At 46.6% G+C, this 17,958-nt stretch overlaps 4 protein-coding genes across 4 annotated transcripts; 3 read left to right on the top strand and 1 right to left on the bottom strand.

Moving 5' to 3' along the window:
* Window positions 1-4,941: 4,941 nt before the first annotated feature.
* On the top strand, window positions 4,942-7,236 carry F4817DRAFT_326716 (uncharacterized protein; the record flags this gene model as incomplete). Its single annotated transcript, XM_049301939.1, has 3 exons — window positions 4,942-5,791; window positions 5,859-6,425; window positions 6,477-7,236. Coding segments are annotated over exons 1-3 (992 nt in total), but the record flags the coding sequence as incomplete, so codon positions are not given.
* A 4,019-nt stretch (window positions 7,237-11,255) lies between these two features.
* Window positions 11,256-14,025, bottom strand: F4817DRAFT_236573 (uncharacterized protein). Its single transcript, XM_049298977.1, has 3 exons — window positions 13,147-14,025; window positions 13,034-13,096; window positions 11,256-12,969 (listed from the first exon to the last, which is right to left on the bottom strand). The coding sequence occupies exons 1-3, from the start codon at window positions 13,334-13,336 to the stop codon at window positions 11,477-11,479; spliced, it is 1,746 nt and encodes a 581-aa protein (XP_049162325.1). The 5' UTR covers window positions 13,337-14,025; the 3' UTR covers window positions 11,256-11,476.
* A 572-nt stretch (window positions 14,026-14,597) lies between these two features.
* F4817DRAFT_326708 (NAD(P)-binding protein) lies at window positions 14,598-16,477 on the top strand. Its single transcript, XM_049301938.1, has 2 exons — window positions 14,598-15,350; window positions 15,404-16,477. Exons 1-2 carry the CDS (start codon window positions 15,275-15,277, stop codon window positions 16,321-16,323), a joined length of 996 nt encoding a protein of 331 aa, XP_049162324.1. The 5' UTR covers window positions 14,598-15,274; the 3' UTR covers window positions 16,324-16,477.
* A 166-nt stretch (window positions 16,478-16,643) lies between these two features.
* Window positions 16,644-17,956, top strand: F4817DRAFT_326706 (AP-2 complex subunit sigma). The gene is made up of 2 exons (XM_049301937.1): window positions 16,644-16,766; window positions 16,833-17,956. Exons 1-2 carry the CDS (start codon window positions 16,735-16,737, stop codon window positions 17,230-17,232), a joined length of 432 nt encoding a protein of 143 aa, XP_049162323.1. The 5' UTR covers window positions 16,644-16,734; the 3' UTR covers window positions 17,233-17,956.
* The last annotated feature ends 2 nt before the right edge of the window (window positions 17,957-17,958 follow it).

Below are 17,958 nucleotides of genomic sequence, written 5' to 3'. Positions count from 1 at the left end.
CTGGTCACTGGTAGTCTACCGGCTAATCCGAGTTAATGGAGGACTCCTTGTGGCTACGAGCAAGATTAGGCATATTAATTGGGTAAAGTGATGATTACCCCTATTAAGTTCTCTCATCCCTTATACTTTATCTACAGCTGCATTCGCTAGAGCCCTATAATAAGGGTGTTGACCTGTACAAGTAACGACGACCCCGGTACTCCCTAGCTGGAAGCATACCGTAGATCGTATGACAATAATAGGAGCATTGTATCAATAACCCCGGAAGAACCGAAGGGAATTGCTGCAGGTCGTCGAATAGTCAAGCGTACTTTAGACGCATAAGCGCGCCGCCTACTATGTATGGTAGCAATTTCTTCTTATCTAAGCCGCCTCTAGGCTAGCATGTACATAGCTAGCACCAACTAGATCTTTTACGCCATTTCGGTGTGGGTTAAGGAGGACATTCCAAGATAGATGATATTGCTTTTAATGCAGTGCAACATGGATATGTCATACTTTGGATAATACCGCTTGGCTGGCTCATGGCTTCATGCAACAACCCGACGACAGTTCCCATCAATCTGACACCGGAATCTGCTGGTTTCCCTGGCACCGACAGATGGGTCCCGAATATGAGGGTCAGTATTGGGGCTTGATCATTTGACGATCTGATGAGGCGCCTAGGAAATCAGCAACGCAGCTCGGTAAATGTGGCAGCCATAATAACTATGCAGAGTATCAGCCGACCTATAAAAGTCAGGTATGTCTCTGAGCTGGATTCGGAGTATTATCCCTCAATGTGACAGCGGATAAAAGTGTGACGTAGTTAGGAAGGTAGTTGGAAATGGTACGATTTTGATGCATCCAAACACTCGTCCGTCCCTTGACGGATGGCGGTTTGGAGCATCTCAACTCAACCGGGATCTAGAGAAAATAGGTAATAATAAATAGCAGCGGATGAGTATCTTGGCAGCCTGGGTTATTCGGCGTTCCGGGATACCGGGATACATCCGATCTGACTATATTCATATGCACGTCATTACCTCGGCCTATAAACGCGCTTATAGATATTACTATAGCGAATACAATAGCGTGTCGATTTTATCTCTGTACCGTAGCTTTCGATTCAATCAGGATCATGCGTAGTGAACTGTGACTAGGCCTAGTAGTGACAGCTCAACTACGGAAGAAAGGATTCTGCATTCCGATAGTACCTATCCCCTTGCTAGTTGGTGACTAAATCTAAAGCGACTAAGGTGACCTGGGTACCTCGCAGGATGGGAGCGGTGAAGAAAAATATTGTCCATTGAGATCAAAGCCGTACCGAACAGCTGGGTCCTTCTCGAGAGAAGGATGCGGGCTGGCGGGAAGAGGAGAAGGTAAATGCGAGTCTGCGGCGTTGCTGCGCCAAACAGCCGGGACTGACGCGAGAATGAAAGATTATTATATTTGATGACACATACATAGTACGTGCGGATGGTCCAGTGGCTGAATTCCCAAGTCCCAAGGAGGCAGATAGGTAGTACAGTGTGGTTTCACGACCAGCCGGGATGGTGCGTTCCAGTGCATTGGGATACCAGACAGCCAGAGCACGAGTGGCCCCATATGTACCAACCAACGGGCCGAGAATCCAATTTGTTGGAACCTGGGAGAACGCAGATGGCTTTGCCACTAAGACGTACATAGTATGGGGTGATGTGTCTTGGACGAGAAATCATGCAACAAACCGTAAATCATTGTTTGCCGACTGGAACCTCAGGCTTCCATTCTACCATTCTACCATTCTACCCACAGTTATTCATCTGGGGCAGTCCTCGGACCAAGTTTTAATCGACTGGAACCATTAATATTATAGGCTTGGCTAAACGAAGAAGGGACGAGACCGCTAATAAAAGTCGGGGTTCGGAGACGCAGTGGATGGCGTATGTTGAGGATGCCCTCCCGGTTTTCTTCCGCAGTTGCTGTAGGACGGATGACAGATATCTTCTGAACACCTAACCTAGCTGAGTACCTCCTACGAATTGAACAATCTCTACGTAGGGTTACATGGTGGGCGGGGCACTACGCTACAGAGCTATCGACATATTACCTTCCCTTCTAAATACGGTGGTAAAGAGGGGGGAATATCTATCGATGGCGGCGGCGCATGAGAAAGAACCCCAATTGCGAATGTTTAACCCCTCTCGGAAAGTTGTGTAAATCGTAAGAATGTGTACTTTATGAGGTGAAACGCATAACATATTGGCTGATTGGTAATGTCGAAGTTAGTAGGAAGACACGTTATCGAACAACGTGTCATCACTGACTACCGATTTCCGTTTACCCATAAGGTGCCGAAATACCTGTCTAATAAGATAATACAGCTGAACATACGGATGTCCCTTTCAAAAGTTTTTACCATAGGGAACCCCTGTCAAGATTGTCGACAGCTGTCTTATGCTTGGCTAACACCTGTCGGATGATTTAAAAATGTATACATTATTATCCCTTAGGTTTAATACTGGATTTTATACCTAAATAAACTTTTAAAGTAAAATGAAAATTATTTAATTAAAAATTGTCTTTTTATGTTTATAATTCATTTTTCTATAAAATTTTACGATTTATTTTTAAAAAGTAGCTGTTTATTAAAATAATAGAGTAAAATAAGATACGCATGCTAAATAGGTGAGCAGCTGCTGCCAAGCATGGTCAAAGCTTGCCGGGGGTGACAGGGGTCTCCCTATGGAAAAAACTTTTGAAAGGGACATCCGTAGTAGTTGTGCGGGGCTACGAATATGTATGTAGGCCTCGCAGCTATCCCTGGAGATGGTTCTCTGGCGAAATGACCTCAACCGGTATGTTAAGTACGGTCCTCCGCACGGAAGATCAACGAGGTAGTTGAATTGTCGTTCTACGTGCATCGGTTGGATGTATGCGTATACGTACCTAACCTACAATACCTAATTTGATCCTAGTAGAAAATGGAGTAGAGGAGAGGAGCCCCGGGTATGGTTCCCATCTTGTCGGATTCTCGACCGACAAGCAGGTTCGTACATAGCATCATGCGCTGGCTAGGGGTTCGAAGGGGGAGGCTGGCTGTTGGTAAGTCAACCCACGAGATCTCCACTAATGATATATTAAGGTAGACAGGTTGCTAATATTGATTCGAAGACGAAGAGACCACATGTCTAACTAAAGCCTGACGTTGCTGCAGAAGTGTCTAAGTCGGGTCTGGTGGCAGACATATGAGATAGGATATTGCGAAGTTTAATAGAGTGCTAGGTTGCTGGGTTGCTTTTGGGGGTTGCGCGTTATGTAAGAGTCGATATTGGAATTGTAGTGGAGAGAAGTAGAAAGGAAGATTGGTATTTTGCTTCCGTCCCATCTGGTTGGATCCATAATCCACATAACCCGCACTTACCCTCCTATCAATAAGTAGCGGGCAATGATAGGTGCTAACTCCATACCATTAAGTTTCGATGTCCCTAGCTGCATATATGTACACAAGTACCTAGGCATGTATGTGCCTCGTACCTCGATACTTTATGTACCTCATTAGGTATTTTATATGCCTATCCACACGCGCTCCGCTACGTCTCTCCCAGCGCAACGCACCGTTGGCAGTGCAGTTGCAGCGGGCACGCATCCTACATGCACTTACATATACACAATATCCAATGCCCAGCCGTTCGGGAATCAGGTTCCTCGTCTACCGGTGTGAAGGCGTAATGCGTGAAAGCAACATTCTCCCGGGTTTGATGCAACTGCGGGGATAAACTCAATTCAATTAAATCACTTCAAATGCACCAACGGACCATCTGCGCCTTGCCTGCTTAGGTATCGTACCTACCTAATCTTGCCTATCTCATTTTCAACAATCAGAGGAACGTTGTATTAAACTTTTCTCTTTCTTCTAAATCTTTTTCCTTCTCCTCTCTTGTCCACCCTAAATCGTACATTACCTAGGTACATGACTCGCTAATAGCCCGTCATGGACATGTTAGATCATCATTTCCGTGCCGCCGTTGGTGACTCGTGGTACTGGAATAATTATGATAGATGATTAGATTCCCAGTAAAATCCTCGCTGACATTGGCGTACCTAAAAAGCAAAAGCAGCTAGCAAAACGAACGCGTCGTTACAGTGACTGAGTATATTATTTCGGGGGTTAACACTGTCTATCCCTAAAAGGTACATAATGGAGAGGTACCGGGACGGACCCGGCATGCTGGTTGAAGGTACTATGTATATGATTTCCCGCGTCTGCCTCCTTTAAAAAGGCTGGAGGCTTGAGCGGTGATTGGAGAAGCCGGGCTGTTGGAGTCAGGGTTTAAGACAACCCGAACAACCCCTATCGAGTACCTAATCAAGTACCCTATAGACATACAACACTTTACAATACCTACCTATAAGCGAGACGGGATACTAGACCTAGCAGCCGGCATAATGCAATGATCCCCCCTTCTTACTGATTACACATCTATGCGACTTAATGACCTAACACCGAGAGTGGGCAATATACACTAGCCATTTCTAATTCCCATTTGTTCATCTCTAAGATGTCTTTTTATACTCTTCCCTCTGATCGTAACGTATACGTATGTAGACACATTTATCTTTTATAGCCAAGCAGTTATACTGTTTGGTACTTACATGTAGGTGTATGTAATGCAACGGATATGTACATCTACATGTACATCCTCATGTCAACTCTTTCCGATTACCCACATGGAGTAGACCGAAGTACCTGCGGCCCTGCATGTACATGTGGTACCTTTGCAAGCAGCACTATCGTACCCGATTAGGAGGTATTGGACCGCAAGAGACTGGAGTATCACTCCACTAAAAATACTACATTGCATAGAGGTCAGTGGAAACTGCCAAGAAAAGGCGATACCCACCTGCCCACCTGTACGGAGCAATTCGTTGTACCACGCCTGCAAGCCTGCAAGCCTGCAAGCCTGCAAGCCTGTTTATGCTGCTCCTGGTAACTGCTCTTGCAGTCTTGGTAAAACTGTCCTGGTAGCAGTCTCTCTATTTATTATCGATTGGACCTTGAACCTAACCTTGTAAATGCTTCTTCACCTGGGGTGACCTAGCGCCGGGACAGATGGGCTTGTAACTAAACCAGCTATTCCCACATTTCTCCAGACTCTTCTACTTTCCTTTCCTACTTCTTTCCTCGCAACTCCTTCTCATGTTTATCAACCCCGGGTCTTAACAACAAACCTCAATTGATCTTTGGCTTTCATAGCCACCTCTGCGTTCTTCGTATCGCATCGCCTTGCCATTGAATGTAGGATTCCTGTCATTTCTCTTGACAGTAATCACAGGAAGACAGGCCACTTGGATCTCGGCTCTATTTCATGGCTTGACTACCTGAGCTGAGCCGCAACATTTTATATCGAGATTCCAGAACGCTTATAACTCATCACACGTTCCGCCTCACAGCTACTCGCTTCAGATCTCACAGTCGTCAACCGATCTTCATTAAGGATAGGGGCCGGCACCCTCCTGGTCTATATTCTCTATCTATAGTGCAAAGACATAATTGCACGGCTTAAATTAGATAGGATTGGACAGCTTGAAACTTCACATATCAAACCCGGCATTTAGTCAACAAGAACAACCGAGGTAGTTGGAAGGAGAAGAGAATCATGAGTTCACCTACAGCCGCCGACCCAGCGGGGTCCATATCGCGAGAGGCGAAGAAGAGGAAGGGCGTACGAAAGGTCTTGTATAATGTGAAGACCGTTTTCAAATGGAGTGCTCGAACTAAGAAGGGGGCTCCACCAGCCGCACCCGCAGCCGCAGCCGCGGTCGTAAGGTAAGTTCTAATATATACAATATACTCACATATGATACTGTAGCGTCTGATATTGACTATTCCTTAGCCAACCTGCTGCGCCTTCGAAACCGCAGTATGACGGTGCCACCAAGATTCCTCGGATACAGATTCATGAGGAGCGTGCGAAGAAACTCGGTACTAGGTTTGGCTTGGAGATAAAACCAAGTGAATGGCATTCTACCGAGGGAGATGTGCTCCGAATTGAGAAGTCAGTCCGCATGCGAATTCACCGGGAGTGCCATCAATGCCATTCCGCGTTCGCTGCTGGCGATGAGTGTCCCAGTTGTAAGCACAAGCGTTGTAAATTGTGTACTCGGCACCCTGTCAAGCTACGCACGGAGGAAGAGAAACAGGCTATGCGAGAAAAGAGGGAGGCAGCCATCCGAAGGAACAAGCAGAATGCTCCTATTATCCCTAGCTACGATTATGCGGAGAAAGTTGTCTTGAAGCGTCCCCGTAAGACAGGGCAGGATCTGGTCTACAAGGGCAAGGCCCGCGTGCGTGTCAGAAGGCATTGCCACGAGTGTAATAACCTGATCACCGGCCATGCCAAGCAAGCAAGAGTTTGCGACAATTGCGGTCACAAACGTTGTGCCGACTGCCCGAGAGAACCGTAAGCTGCCTTCTCTGCGTATCAGTTTACCAGTAATCTAACCTCGCACAGGAATGACAAAAACAAGTATCCATATGGATATCCTAATGACGAACCTGGCACAAACTTTAAAGGAGTTCACGCCTGTCACGAATGTAGAAAGAAGTTTCCGCCAAACTCGGACGATGGGACCGAATGTCGCAACTGTTCGCACAAGAAGTGCACCGATTGCCCGCGAGTTAAGCCTAGGAAAGTCGACCCCGAACCAGACCCCGATATTTTGGAAACCCTCCGACTCCGCGTGGCGGCCCTGTCGACTGCGGATAGTTAACTATTTCGAGCATACTTCATAAGCCTAAATGAAACCGGACGAGAATCCCGACCCGACCGAATCTTACTCCCGACTTGATTTTGCTTCACAGCATGTACCTAAGACTGGACTACATTTCCACAACCCTTCATATTCGGACCAAGTGTATATATCGGATCTGTCGACGGTAACATTATGTGCAACGAATTACGATATGAGCCGCATTATACCACCTTTAAGCACGCGTTGATATTTAAATTTATTCCAACTTCCTATCCTTACGAAGATTGATTAGACACATACATTGGTACTCTGAAGATAAATAACTACGTTTATTGTGCGCGAGTTAGATGGGCGCACATGGCAACTGGCACTAAGTTGATAGTTTCACTGCTGAGTTGCAATGACAATGTAATTACCTTTCTTGTCGATCTCGGCACTACAATATCGAGACGAGAAATATACGTTTACCATATAGTTCATATATAAAAAAGTCCGTTCTCTTTGATGCTCATTGAGCTAGCTCTACTTCTAATCTCAGTCTTCGTTCGATCCGACAATTTCGGGCATGGCAGCATAACTCTTCGGATTGGGCAATTCAAGCCCATAATGCTGACTCGCAGCTCTCGTTACATTGCATCTCCACTCAACCTAGGTTAGGTACCTAACAAGTTTAAGCTTACTCTGTTTCCCCACTCCAACCACTTTGAAGTCCTGCTGGATTGCTGGATTGCTGGTCGCACCGCATGTTCCTTCGATCACTCGCATAAGAAAGTAACGAGAAATGCTTATGTATCGCTCTAATGGAGGGTATGCGGCGTTTCTTACAACTACAACCGCAGCTTTTCAAGTACACCCCAAATAAGGTGACGCAATCTTGGGGCACAACCTACCTACTAAAGCGCATGAAAAGAGTCTTGCTTGCATGACTGAGTAGTTGGACCAATATCAAATTAGTCTATTATCTCAAAGCATGACCTAGCAAGTTGCGGTCAACGTGACTGACTACATAAACAAGCCATCCACCTGTGCGCCGCACTAAAAATACATCAACTTCTATCATCCTTTTCATTACTCTACATAGATGCAATACACCATTTAATCAAATTAGAAAGTCCTCGGCTTCGGTTCGCTTACTCCGGCATCCGGTCGACGTAACTGTCTGGTATCGCCGATATGAGCCTCGGCGTTTGGGCGTAGAGGTGCATTCCGTCCCTGTGGGTTCACATATGTACAAAGCGCCGAAAAATAGGATGTTATCAACTTAAACCAGCCGTTCGGGCCGGGTGGCTTTTCTTAGTACCTGGAGAAGTTTGGTGGAATAAAACTAAATGGATGTATGCCACCCTCCTTGCTTACGTACATAGTATAAATAGGTAGGTAATCGAAAGGAGCAAGGCGATCGCAGGCTAACAGGCTAGCTACCCTCGCTGTTTAAGCGCTCGACTGTTGGGCGTTACGCGCTATACGTCGCATCGGTTGAAGTTAGCGATTCTTGCTGCAACGAAACCTGGCTAGCTTTCATCCTCGCCTAACCTAACTGCCTAATTGCTGACAAAATTATACATATGTAGTACCTAGTGCGTATTGTGAAAGTACCTATATACCTAATGTACATATTAGAAGGTACCTTACATACCGACGGTTGGGGACGGCAAAGAAGACAGAAGACGTCGAACCCAGGTACATAACATAGTCCGGGGTTTTCCTTCTTGACAGGGGCGAGAGGGGGTAGAACCCCCGTTCTGGGAAAGGCTGGACTGGCTGGCTGGGCGAAGTGGGAAGTGGATAAAATAGAAGGACAAATCTAGGAATCTGCTCCGTGACTACCGATTGTTCATCTTGGCCCGTACCATGGTTTCCAAGTCTTTGACGATGCGGATCTGCGACAAGCTTTCCGCTTCCTACCCGCGAAACGAGGAGTTAGGTACGTACAGTAGGCAGTGTAATTGATAGGAGCGACCGTGGGTAACCCGGACCCCGCCGACCAGATTTTTTTTTTTTTTTTTTTGGCTGGCGACCCGGTAGCCTGGATGGCCTATTCTCTGTTTCGCCTAGGTTCAAATTTCGGAACTTCCGAGCTAGTAAACGTTTGCGCCTTACGATGGTCGTTTGTGGTACCGAGAACCTTAAAGGAGTTAGTTCCGGGGATTTTACGGTCCCCTTTTTTTTTTCTTCAATTGGGTTTAGCGGACATGTTAATTTGAACATGTCGTTTTGTGCAAAAGCAGTTGAATTGTTATTTGTCATTTATGCAATATACACCTTTACATATACATATTATGCACGCCGTCGGCCAAGATCTCCAACATATCGCACTATGTATCTTAGGGGGGGGACTTTTTCTTTCCCACGTTGCCGATCCGGCCACGTTCAAATCACGTTGATCGCCCTTAGTGTATTCCTCGAGGGCCGTCACGAGGCGGCGAACGGAAACTGCCGCCATCCTTCCGCCAAGTAACTCATCTGAAACGTCATCCCCCCAGTCGCCCGTTATTCCCGCCGTCATTTCTCATAAAAACGTGTCCGAGGAGATGTCGAAATCGATAAGGGTCTGATGGGATGTTACATCATTCGCGTGATAGAAAATGCCAAGACCAGAATTTTTACTACTTCTGGGTATTGTGATATCCCGGTCCAATCCGGGGTGGCTATTTTATCACCAACTTCCCATCGCGGCAATCCTTATTACTATGATATATGATATAAGGAAGGTAGACAACCACCTCGATGTTAGACGTGAGTGGTGTGTATGTCGATATGTATTCCGTAAGGTATGCAACACTATGAAAAGCGCATTGATTCTTCATATGTAGGTAGGTAGTTAGTGTATGTTACTACGTACGCACGGGGCTATTGTAGGTAACTTATCCCCGTACAAACTGCTACGACACGGGCCGATTTGAATTTCAAGGACGACGAGGATATGTACATAAGTCCGAAAATTTCGCTGATAAAAATAAATAACCTGATGTTATTATTAAAATAAGCGAAGGGAGAAAGGTGACGTAGCCTTGGAATATACTTGGCTATGTATGTAATGATGGTAATGAGCATACCGGTACATAGTATGCATGCATGCAATTCGCGTACGTTCTGGACTTTGATTAGAGCGGTTGGGGATATACACTATGTAACGTATTGTACACTTAGTTAACCTACATAGTGTAGTAGATTGGGTAGTGAGAGACGGACCGAGCCTCGCGGACCTCTCCGCGACAAGGTCGGCTTTTAGATATTTTAGACCATGTTTTTTTTTCGTCGATACTAATATGCCGGACTGCTCTCGGCTCGCTTCATATCATAGTATACCACCTTCGTTCGAATCCGCAACGTAATAGCAACTGGATACATACTAGGTTAGGTGGATGTGGTCTACATACATACACTATTGCGTATCCACCCGGGGGACGATCGACCGAGGCTCGACGCTAACCTACATATGTAGTAGCAGCCTCGCAAGTCGAAATACGATGCAAGGTAGCGAGCGAGCGAGCAAGGCTGTTCGAGTTTCGTCCGTAAGGGGGACTAAGATACGTATGTACGTACAAGCATTATCCTACTAATTCCTGGGGGTGTTTGCTAAGAGGCGAAGCGGTATGGGGGAGGGTCTGGGGGGCGTTGGTTCAGGCTTGTTAATACATATACACAAACATAATATACCACATGGTGGATAGACAGGCGGGCGGATAGAATAAACGACCATAACTCTTGCGCGTACGGTTCTACTCCGTGCCGTCAGGGTGCGGGCTCTTACATATGGTCCGCCCTATTTGATGCGTAGTGTATTCTACATAGATATCTGCAACGGGTTCGTGGAGTTCGTCTATGTATGTACACGCTCTAGGTAGTTAATCGGAAACTACCTAAGATTAGCGACGTGTTTTCGGACCCAACCTGTCGGGTCGTCATATATTACATATCGTCAGCGAGGAACTGTAAAGTGACATGTCGCTAACATGCTTATCCGTCGGCGAGTTTTTCTGTAGGGATATTGCTTACCCTGGTGCAGATGAAGGTGGTATTGTTAATTTGTTATGGTATTGATATATTGCTTTTTATTATGTGGATTACCAACAGGGTAACCATGTAGGTAACCCATTCTAGGTATCTCGTAAGAGACGAGTCACCGTTAGAAATGTCGCGTATGACGTTGACTTTCCTTGATGTATACATAGAAAACACCCTTTCAAATCAGAATTTTGGTGTGATAAGGCACGGGATAGCGGAACAATATGCCACGTTTACTCAGACGGCCAGCTTAGACGCCCTGGATATTCTCTCAAGTAGTATCACTAGGAAGTTAAACGACATGAGTTAAACCTGCGTCCAAGATATATTTATAAAGGCATCTACAGGTTTAACTCTAAGATTTTGCATTGATTCTAGAGTAATTAAGAGAGTTAGACCAAACTCCTACGAGACCACAACTGCTAGTACTAAAGCGAAAAAAAAAGGCCTAGTAGACAACAGACTGCAAAATAAACATGGAAACTATCCCGTCGGCAGGTAACGAACTCTACTACTAGAGGATGAGTCCAAAAAGAAAAAGAAAGCTAATAAAAAAACATGATTGATAATACCATTCCCCCTATCCTAATCGTGCCCTGCCTTTGCCTCTACCGCCCGAGAAGGCGAACTTCATTGCCAGCGCCGGTATTATGCTGGATATGCAAAGCCGCCAACCAGCTAATCCATCGTAACCTTAAACGAGGGCCATGCAATCACCACAGTCTCATCTATCGCAGTACTGCATGACTACCTAATGAGGATAGTATGTGTTTCCGGGCCGCTCCACGACGTCAGGTCCGAAAGACAGGACGGTGCCTGGCGGGAAGATGCCGGCGAATGTATCCGAACGCGACTCCTTTCGGCCGACGTTGAAGCTCTTGGAGTCGCCGCGGTTGTTCAGAGACTTGTGATGGGCGGGCATGAAGTGCCCCTGCTGTACTGTTGCGGTCCAGTTTGTATCGAGCAACGGGCCTAGCTTCTCGGACTCGTGGAACCGTCCTCGGACGTACGCCTCGGACTTCTTGATGGGATTCTGGATCAGGACCCACTCGAAATGTGTGTTCGATGTGTGCTTCACTCTGTCTCGAAACATTTTCTCGCGGACCATGGCCTGGGTGACGTATTTCAGTGTATCTCCGTGGACCGGCGAGTCGGTCTCCTGCAGAAGCCAGAGGTCGCCGTGGAAGAAGAGCTCTTCTCCCTTATCTGTTCCCTCCAGCACGATTTTCCTAACCACCATAGCGAAAGGAAGCTCGGGATTATCCCACTCCGGATGCTCAGCCTGCTCGAGCCGTACTCGGATGGCCTCGAATGTGCAGATCTTTTCGCAGCCGAAGAACACACCACCGAAACTCTGTTGGTTAGGTTGGAGCGTAGCGTCCATGAGGGGGTTGAACAGAGAATACGAGTGGTCGACACGACTTGCGCCTACTTTAGAGGCTTCAACGCTTAGTGCTCCGTCTATCTTGCTGACCTGGGCCTCCAGTGCATCCCACGGGATCGCTTCTATAGGGTGATTGGCGAACTTGTCGAGGATTGGATGAGGAGCGGGGACACTAAACGCCAGGAATGGCCTCATATCAGCCTCGGGCTGTATAACATCTCCAAGGGCTCTTAGCGAGTGCGACAAAGGCTTTATTTTATGCATAGCAGGAGTTGAAGTAGTTGGGTCGCTAGGCAGGTTTTGTATGACAAGCCCCAAGCGGAAGGAAGGGTGTAAGATGTACCACACGACTTCTCCCTCCCTAAAGAGTGGAGGCTCGTCATGTTGAATCACCACTGGGGCAGGACTTGTCGCTGCTTGCGTTGTCAATGCGGCAGAGGCGACTCTTTGGGCTGATGTTCCCGATGTTCCTGAGATTACTGAGGTTCCTGAGGGGCCGCTGGGTGCCGGACTGGACGCGGTAGACGTTGTAGCGGACTGTGCTGGGGAATTACCACCGAGTGGTCCCGACAGTTTCGCGGCAGGGCCAGATCTAGCCGGAACCTGAGCCTTTGTAGTCGGTGTCTTTGTTTGAGAACCGTTGTGTGACTTGCAATGTTTGCAATAACACTTGGATCGGTCTTCGCCATCAGTTACCAACCACAACAAGTGGTCAAAGAATTCAGCTGGGGATCTGTAGCTCTTGAGCGTGGCCTTACTACGGCCTTTGGTCCCGAGATCTGGATATCCATATAGGTAGCAATCCGAAGCGCCTTTGCCTACGGCTGTATCTGAAGAGGCCGCGTCGGAAGTGCTTTTAGCTAGAATTGTCTCCATAAGTACATATACCTATACATAATAAAACACAGGGCTAGGTCGACATACCTTCTCGGAATTTCTGTCGGAGAGTGTAGTTCCTCGGGAACGCCTCTAAGACGAATTTGTAGTCTGACGAAGGTTAGTATGCTCTATTATCTTATCCCACGCGGTTGACGAACTTGATTTAGGGTAGAATTGTGAGCCTAACATCTCTCCGAGCTTACGTAGCCAGTTATCTTCGGAACTTGGATATGCTCTTTTGAGTCCCACGCGGTCTTCAGAGAATACTACTCCATCACTTTTCACGATACGAAAAGTGGAAATTTCGTCGTCAGAACCCATGGCGGATGAGGGGGAGGGGTTATTCATTGCGGTAGAAGAGAGGAGTTGAACAAGGCTATGTGTGGTTCGAGAAGACGAGTCGAATGTATTTGTAGAAGAGGGAAAATAGTGCCCGTATATTCGTTAGGCAGGAACACTCGCATCGATCAAGATGTCCGGACTGAAAAGAGAACTTTTGCTTCCTCGTAGGGTTGGGGGAAAGAGAAATGAGAAAATATTAGGTAAAGTACCTAGGGTAGGAATGATAGGTCAAGTAAATAGGTAGTTATCGTGAATTTAGAAGAGAAGAGCACTCTAGAGAATGAGGAAAGAGTCTGTAAATTCAGTGATGGCTTAGTCGTTTAAGGCTTTCGAAAAGAGCTCATGTATCATTGTATTCATGTACTTGTCGATTCGAAAGGTTCATACGGCAATAGTATAGTTGCCAAGTTGTATAGTCGTTAGAACGTATAATCGCCGTGTAAGTCGACAACTGACAACCGACAACCGACAACCAAGCCTGGACGAACAGAGGCTAAACCACCAAGTACGCAATGTTAAAGATTAAAGATGACTATCTCATCAAAGCGTCATAAAATCTCGAGACGACTTGTGATAATACTTAGAATGGATGATATTAACGCAATAAGAACACGGATGCATTAATCTTTTAGCTTAGAAAAGATTTACGCAGATGTTGTCTTGTGAAAGCCAGTTATAGTAGACTTGAGTTCTTACATGGGATCTTGAATCTTAAAACAACAAACCCGCTTTGACCAATCGGAAGCTTAGAGCTAGATCTACAGATGCAAGCTACGCCACAGAGCATTCATCGTTATTCGACTGTGGCTTTACACTACGCGTCTGCTCATACATGTGCATATGAAGTACGAAGTATCTCTGTACCTGACAGGGCTAGCCCCTGCAATAGCTTACATATGAGGTACGGATCTGTACATAGGTACCTTATGTAGGTACACACCTATTGATGTAGATGAAAGCCTACAATTGACGTAGAAAGAGTTGAACAAGAGTTAACGAGACAATTTGGTGATACCTAGTAAATTGCCTAATATGATGTCGAAAATAATTTCTCTTATATGTTGAATATTATTTTCAGTATTACAAGTAAACACGTCCGTTTTGATTTATTATGAGATCACTAATTGCAGAGCAGAGCCTTAAATCCGGGCTTTAGTTCTTGTAACTAACTAACTATCTGTTATTAACAGTCATTCTTTTCTCCCCGCCATATCCTGCCCGAACGTCAAAAGGTTATGTACCTGGAAACTACTGGCTTTTTATAAATATATTGTTACTAAGTTTAAGCTGGGGGCAATTGTCATCATTTGACTTATAAGCTAAAATAATATGAGCGGCGCATGTTCCTCTAGGTTAAAATCCTTACTTATTTGCCAATCATATTCTATTGCTTTTATATCAATGGTTTATCATCTGCAAAGTCTTCGGGGTTTGGAGTTAACGTAGCAGGACCGGGTTTTCTCCTATTAGAAATACTGACATGCGTTTATGCCTCCTTTGAATGACGCCAGCCACATTCTAATCACTAGCATAGGTAATTTGTATACATATCATTGAACACTGCAATATTCAACGGGCAACTACACGGCCTAATTGCTCGGAGACTTTAAAGGGGCATCTTCGGAGACTTTTCCTATGAATTCCGTGTATGTAGAAGATGAAGTCATCCCGGGGTTATCATGGTTAAGACCGCTTAATGCAGATGGCAGCCTGTGAAAAAACTAAGAATTGCATCTAGAGTCTCAATGCAAGCATCGGCGACATCTTCAAATCGCCCCAGCTGGCGACTATATAGATCTCGACGATGAAGCAGAATATCCCAGGACTCATTCCAAGGCACAAGACTACACCAAGGATAAATCCACACAGCCCTATCTAAAACCAACTAGATCTATCTACTCATTTATCTACTCAACGCTATCAGCGATAAACTTATCAGCAATAATGGCCACTTACGACAGAAATACCGAAGGTCTCGAACTTGTTCACAAGTTTGCTGACCAGGTGAAGGGAAAAACTTGTAAGTATGCTCCCTCACCTTTAGGAGTATGATAGACTGACAACATCATCTAGTCCTCTTAACTGGCCCAAGCCCCGGCGGCATTGGTGCCGAGACGGTCACCTCGCTTGCCACAGAGTCCCCAGCTCTACTTATCCTCGTGGGGCGCTCCCCAGAGAAGACGCAAACCGTCATCGACACCATCAAAAATATCAACCCTAGTGTTAAGACCAAGTTCGTCCAAGCCGACTTTACCTCGCTCAAGAGCGTCCGGAAGGCAGCGCAGGCTATCCTCGACGACCCCGAGATCACCAAGATCGATGTGGTGATCAACAACGCGGCCGTCATGGCGACTCCTCTCGAGCTGACGGAGGACAAACTAGAGCTGCAATTTCAGTCTAATCATCTGGGCCACTTCGTCCTGACCAATAAGATCATGCCTAAGATCATCGCGGCCGGACCTGGCGCAAGGCTCGTCAACCTCACTAGTTCCGGGCATAGGATCGCGGGTGTGCGTTTCGAAGACCCGAACTTCACGCAGCCGGGTTCATACAGCGAATTCGCGTCCTACGGACAATCCAAGAGCGCCAACATCCTGTACACGGTGGGCCTGAACAAGCGCCTCTCCTCGCGCGGTATACGCGCCTTCGCCGTGCACCCGGGCAACATCCAGACGAACCTACTGCACTACCTCAATCAGATGGACAGCGCGCACCTAACGTCGATCCTGGACGATGCCGCGCAGAAGGTCGCGGGCAGGACGATCGCTGAGCAGTGGGTCGTCGATCCGTACAAGACGCTGCAGCAGGGTTGCGGAACGACTCTCCGCGCAGCTCTAGACCCGGATTTGGTCAAGGAGGAGGGCGTCTTCTTGCAGAACACTAACCTGACGACTGATCCCAAGGACGTTAAGGAATGGGCGACGGACCCGGAGCTCGCGGAGAAGTTGTGGAAGTTGAGCGAGGAGCTGGTGGGTGAGAAGTTTGATATCTAAGGGCCAGCTGTGCAAGACGATGGAGTGTTATTGTAGAATGTGAAATTGTATTGATATAGTTGAAAATATAGACATGGCATATCTATAAGTATGGCTTCTATTCTTGACTAGTTAATGTTTTGTAAAAGTAAATCTAGGAGTTGTTTCGAACTCGACTGTCAAAAGTAAAAGAGAGAATCGTATGTACATCCGTACTTCTTAATAAATCTCAGGGGCCATACAAGACCTTACAAGCCACACCCGTAGGTACCTAGGTACCTAAATAATACCTGTTATGCAGCCAAGCGTTGCTCTTAAACGTCCACTAAACTCCAAGTCCCCACCACTAAACGAACCCCTGGAGAACCTTCACCTCGAACTTACATCCATTGCCATCCTCGCTCGGATAGCGATACCGCGTCGAGGTCCAAGATGTTGTCCTTCATATTAATACAGAACCGACAGTAAGCAATCGCCCAACCAAACAATTTACCAATCCCCTACCTCCGATATTAACCACCCAACAACAGAGGCAAGACGCGGCTAGCGAAGTGGTACGTGCCGTACAGCGACGAGGAGAAGATCAAGCTGAAAGGCGAGGTGCACCGCCTAGTTGCGCCGCGCGACCAAAAATACCAGTCCAACTTCGTCGAGTTCCGCAACTACAAGATCGTATACCGCCGGTACGCGGGTCTCTTCTTCTGCGCCTGCGTCGACACCAACGATAACGAGCTCGCCTACCTCGAGGCCATCCACTTCTTCGTCGAGGTCCTCGACGCCTTTTTCGGTAACGTCTGCGAGCTCGATCTCGTCTTCAACTTCTACAAGGTCTACGCCATCCTCGACGAGGTCTTCCTCGCCGGCGAGATCGAAGAGACCAGCAAGCAGGTCGTCCTCACCCGCCTCGAGCACCTCGATAAGCTCGAGTAGCACGTTTCGGATACCCGAGGAAAGAGTCTGAAGTGTTTCTAGAGGGGTGCCCAGAGGAAGATAAACATGCAGAGAATTCCTGTGTATAGGATAGGTTGAGCTTGCGAATAGCTCTTCTGCTAGGCAGAGGCGTATGGCGTTTTGGCAAAATTGGAATTGGGCAGCAGGTCATACTCTCGCGAGCACGCACGCATATCTATTTAAGCATTGTTTCCTCCTGGATCCCGGACCAGCCGTCGTATTCATCGCGTAATGTGGCTTGATATCCTACGAACGGTTCAACGACCTCCGAGTCTTGTTAATGCAACATTTATTAAATTAAATTAATTAATGCTATGAACTAATGCTATGCTGCTGGTACTTAGATAGCTCTCCGTCTGACTCATTTAAGTCCTGGGAATAGCTAAGATATAATCGTCAGCTATCTCAGCAAGATCTATGATTATGGAAACGGGAAACATTAACTAAGCTCAGTATCAGCATCCTTTGCATATAAACACCTGTCTTAATAAATGCGTAGGCGTCCTGGCAATATGTATAGCAAGCACGGGATAAGGGGACAAAAATGGTCGCAGAGCTTGATGCTATAAAGACAACGCATAATGTATATTCGGAAGGTCCCGCAAGTACGAAAAGGAACAGAACTCAAGCCGCAACCACCACCACCATATCGGTGTTTATCACTTTATCGTCCAGCTTGGAGGTTAGATACGTTTAGTATCGGGG

This window comes from Daldinia loculata (assembly GCF_022478755.1).
Source record: "Daldinia loculata strain CBS 113971 unplaced genomic scaffold F4817scaffold_6, whole genome shotgun sequence".
Taxonomy (NCBI): Eukaryota; Fungi; Ascomycota; class Sordariomycetes; order Xylariales; family Hypoxylaceae; genus Daldinia; species Daldinia loculata.
Note: the sequence above shows the minus strand (reverse complement) of the source record. Positions and strands in the feature narration are given on the sequence as shown.

What these genes read in the sequence shown, in the direction of transcription:
- F4817DRAFT_326706 (XM_049301937.1), top strand. Translation starts at nt 16,735, where the DNA reads ATGTTGTCCTTCATATTAATACAGAACCGACA. An exon ending in ATATTAATACAGAACCGACA is followed by an intron (nt 16,767 to 16,832) that starts GTAAGCAATCGC and finishes ACCCAACAACAG; the next exon opens with AGGCAAGACGCGGCTAGCGA.
- F4817DRAFT_236573 (XM_049298977.1), bottom strand. Translation starts at nt 13,336, where the DNA reads ATGAATAACCCCTCCCCCTCATCCGCCATGGGTTCTGACGACGAAATT. An exon ending in ACAATTCTACCCTAAATCAA is followed by an intron (nt 13,097 to 13,146) that starts GTTCGTCAACCG and finishes AACCTTCGTCAG; the next exon opens with ACTACAAATTCGTCTTAGAG. An exon ending in CCGACAGAAATTCCGAGAAG is followed by an intron (nt 12,970 to 13,033) that starts GTATGTCGACCT and finishes AGACAATTCTAG; the next exon opens with CTAAAAGCACTTCCGACGCG.
- F4817DRAFT_326708 (XM_049301938.1), top strand. Translation starts at nt 15,275, where the DNA reads ATGGCCACTTACGACAGAAATACCGAAGGTCTCGAACTTGTTCACAAG. An exon ending in CCAGGTGAAGGGAAAAACTT is followed by an intron (nt 15,351 to 15,403) that starts GTAAGTATGCTC and finishes AACATCATCTAG; the next exon opens with TCCTCTTAACTGGCCCAAGC.